Source organism: Oncorhynchus clarkii, chromosome 28 (assembly GCF_045791955.1).
Source record: "Oncorhynchus clarkii lewisi isolate Uvic-CL-2024 chromosome 28, UVic_Ocla_1.0, whole genome shotgun sequence".
In the NCBI taxonomy this organism is placed as follows: Eukaryota; Metazoa; Chordata; class Actinopteri; order Salmoniformes; family Salmonidae; genus Oncorhynchus; species Oncorhynchus clarkii.
Window position 1 is genome coordinate 29,446,095 of NC_092174.1, and position 3,286 is coordinate 29,449,380.

General features: G+C 39.5%; 1 protein-coding gene across 2 annotated transcripts; it reads right to left on the reverse strand.

Annotated features, from left to right (window-relative positions):
• Positions 1–1,208: 1,208 nt before the first annotated feature.
• LOC139387425 (cathelin-related peptide SC5-like) lies at positions 1,209–3,022 on the reverse strand. 2 transcript variants are annotated; one of them, XM_071133579.1, is made up of 4 exons: positions 2,776–3,022; positions 2,501–2,623; positions 2,275–2,382; positions 1,209–2,013 (listed from the first exon to the last, which is right to left on the reverse strand). In XM_071133579.1, the coding sequence occupies exons 1-4, from the start codon at positions 2,953–2,955 to the stop codon at positions 1,849–1,851; spliced, it is 576 nt and encodes a 191-aa protein (XP_070989680.1). In that variant the 5' UTR covers positions 2,956–3,022; the 3' UTR covers positions 1,209–1,848. The 2 variants fall into 2 exon arrangements, with proteins under 2 accessions (XP_070989680.1, XP_070989679.1); XM_071133578.1 differs by having other exon boundaries at positions 1,209–2,016.
• Positions 3,023–3,286: the final 264 nt, after the last annotated feature.

Genomic DNA, 3,286 nt, shown 5'->3' on the forward strand with positions numbered 1-3,286 from the left:
TACTACCTTTAAAAAAAATAGCTGATACTGTATGTTTGACTTGCTTAAACAAATGTGGTTTCTAATGACAATTGAGATGTAAAAACTATGGCATAAGGGGACGACAAGCGGATAAGAGGCACTCCGTAATTTTGATTAGGACGGACGGTTACTCAATATAACTATTTGTTCAGCAACAGAATTCAGAACATGGGCCGTTCTTACAGTATTATCCCTGTACACCAAGTTAGAACCGTATAATAAATAAAGGGGGCATATAAGCAGATAATGAAAGCTCTTACAATATTAGATGATTACATTTCTCTAAAACAGGTTATAGGCTACCTTAGAACAGTCAGAACAGTAGGCGAAATTAAGATGGGTAAATAGACCAAATTATTAGGGTGAGACAAATGCGCTACTAACATCTTACTACACAACATACACTTAGTATTGCTTTCTTAGCTACAGTATACATATCTTCCTGGCATATTACATCATTTACGAAGCTGAATACATTACATTGTTTTACTCAAATTGTTGTGCTCGGCTCACTTGAACAGGAAGGTAATGCGGCGGTCCTCCAAGTTAACAGTTGTTTTGATCATCATGCTTCATTGACAGCATGGCCAATTTTTAATGTTTATCATTTTAAACTCGGAAAAGAGTCCCTTAATCCCAGATTTGTGTCCACACAGCCACTGTCACTGATTCCTTCCAAACCACTCGTTGAATTATTTGTGATTTCCAACTTGTTGTGTAATGTTTATGTCTAACCGCCGATGAGCACCGATACGTTTTATTTATCATTTCTCTTCATTATTTCTATTCATGTGACAAGGATTAAAAAGGATTTGCCAGTAGATTGTCAACTTGATTCATGATGATGACTGCTAGCTAAGATTTTGAAGGTATGATGTTGACATGAACAGTCCAGTCAAATCTGCTGTACATATAACGTGATTTTACATCATTTTATCTGTGAACAATGACCATGAGCCTTCTTGGATGGGCACGTCTATGGCAGTAACCGAAGAGCTAGCATTTTCAATGTCTCTTCTTACACTTGGCAGTGACGTAAAGTCCCAATGAGTGACAGAACACTGAGCCAATCATGGCGCAACGATCCGTACTTTCTGCTGGCTTGCCCCACCACCACAAAAAGCACTGAGCTAGGATGAAACACCTGCATTTTGGAGATGCCTTACTCAAGAAAACAGAAAAGAGACCATGTTTGTATGCTGCTTTATTATGTCAATGAAATATATATATTTTTTACATTGTTGGCAAACTGATATGTGACACGTATTAATGCCAAAATAACATGCAAAACAGGCAAATGTCTGGCTAAAAATGTGGGGCTCTGCCCCCACCTGCCCTGAATGATAGGTCACTGCTCTTAACTCAATCTGTGTCCAGGAAACCATCCCGACATGTTTCAGCAAAGCCTAAACTGTCGGCCTAACAGAACAACAGAGAAATTATCTTTTTTTAAAGAACAATAAACACAAAAACGAAAAACGTAGAGCTCTCAAAAACTTCCTAAACTGCCATGAAATTACATATTTTACACACAGTGTCTTTTGAAAACTTATTTTGCAGTTTATTAGTGCAGTAAACATGAACTGGAAATAATTTTCGGTAGTTAAAATTCAAAGATTGGCATGTAAGAATAGGTACATTATTACAAACAATGATAGCTACAAAATACAAAACAATTCATAATGTAGACAAAAGAGTTACCAGAAGCATTTTTTTAAAGAAGCTCAAGGTTTTATGTTCACCCATTAACCACAACTTTGAGTGCTTTTGAAGTTTATTTGATTGGGGAGATATCTTGCAGTTATCCAAAGGGTGTGGTGTGCTGTTCTATGCAGGGAGAGTTCCAACATGGTTTACTCCGCTAGCTCCAGCAATGCCGGAGCCAAACCCAGGACGAGAGCCACTCCCAGGACGACCTCTCCAACCCCCCTTGGAAGTTTTTCTACCCATCTTAGGGCCTCCGCTGTCCTTGCCTCTTCTTGTCCGAATCTTCTGCTGTAATCATTAAAAATATGAATTTAAACTTTTAAAAAGGAAAAAGCAGAACCTTTTTGACCAGACTAATCGGAAAAAGTTATTATTTCAAGAGATGCATGTTTCCACATTCATGAAATTCATAAACTGCTATGCATTTAATGACCTTTAACATCTGCATTTTTTTTTATTGCAGATCAACTGTTCTGACACTGTTAGGCTACCTTTAGCATTACGTCCTAACTAATATAGGTAGGGAGATGTTGAGAAATAACTTACAACTTCTGCCTCCATGTATTCACAAGAAATGTCAGACCGGTCAGTGTTGAGGGTGTTGCCAATCTCCAGAATCGGATGTCTGACCTCCATGCTGCACATCATTCGTTTCTATAGAGGAAGGAGTCATTGACAATTAGCCATTTGCCAATCTCAGCTTATTATTGGTTGTTTCTTGCGTCCCATGACTATTATTTCACACAATACTGTAAAATCCAATTGTTCTTACCCCATTTTTCTTCAGAGGGCATGGTTGGCCTCGCTGCCCCTGTGCCTTACTGCAGAGCGTCTCCTGCAGGGGGAAGCTCAACCTTACAGACACCTCAGACTGGTCCACATCCTCTGTATTCAACTGGGATCAGAGAGAAAACACAGTATTGTCAATTATTTCAATGGTCACCCCCCCCCAAACCATGATACATAAACATTGTTGTGCCCCTCAGCACTGTGTAAATAAGAGGACGGAAACGTTCATACTGTCAGTCTCACTGTCTCAATACTCACAGTCTCGACTTCCAGCTGGTTCAGAAGCGGATGGAAAGCCTGCTCTTCCACAGGAAGCAGCTGATTTGAAGCAGCTGTGATGATGTCTTCATACCTGGTCTCAGTCTGGGTCTGACCTCTGACCAGCAGGTTAGCCACAGCGAGCAAGAGGAGAGATCTCACCAGAGCCTTCATCTTCATGTCTGATTCCTACTCTGAGAACCACCTCTGTTTTATAGTCTGTCTTGTTCTTATAGGAAAACCTAGGGTTGAGCAATCCAGGCTTTTGGGAAACCACTGCCTGCAGGTTGTCATGCTTCTTCCAGGACTAGGTTAGGCCTAATCTGTGTCTACGAAAATGGCTCTACATGTTGTCTGCCAATTAGATCAGTCAGACTATTGGCCCCTTTGCAGTATATTGCTAAATTAGATACATATTTTAGTTTAAACAGCGTAATGAACAATTATTCTAATTCTAATAATGTCTGTTAAGATGATGTATGTTTTGTATTCTACTTTATACATGCTAAAA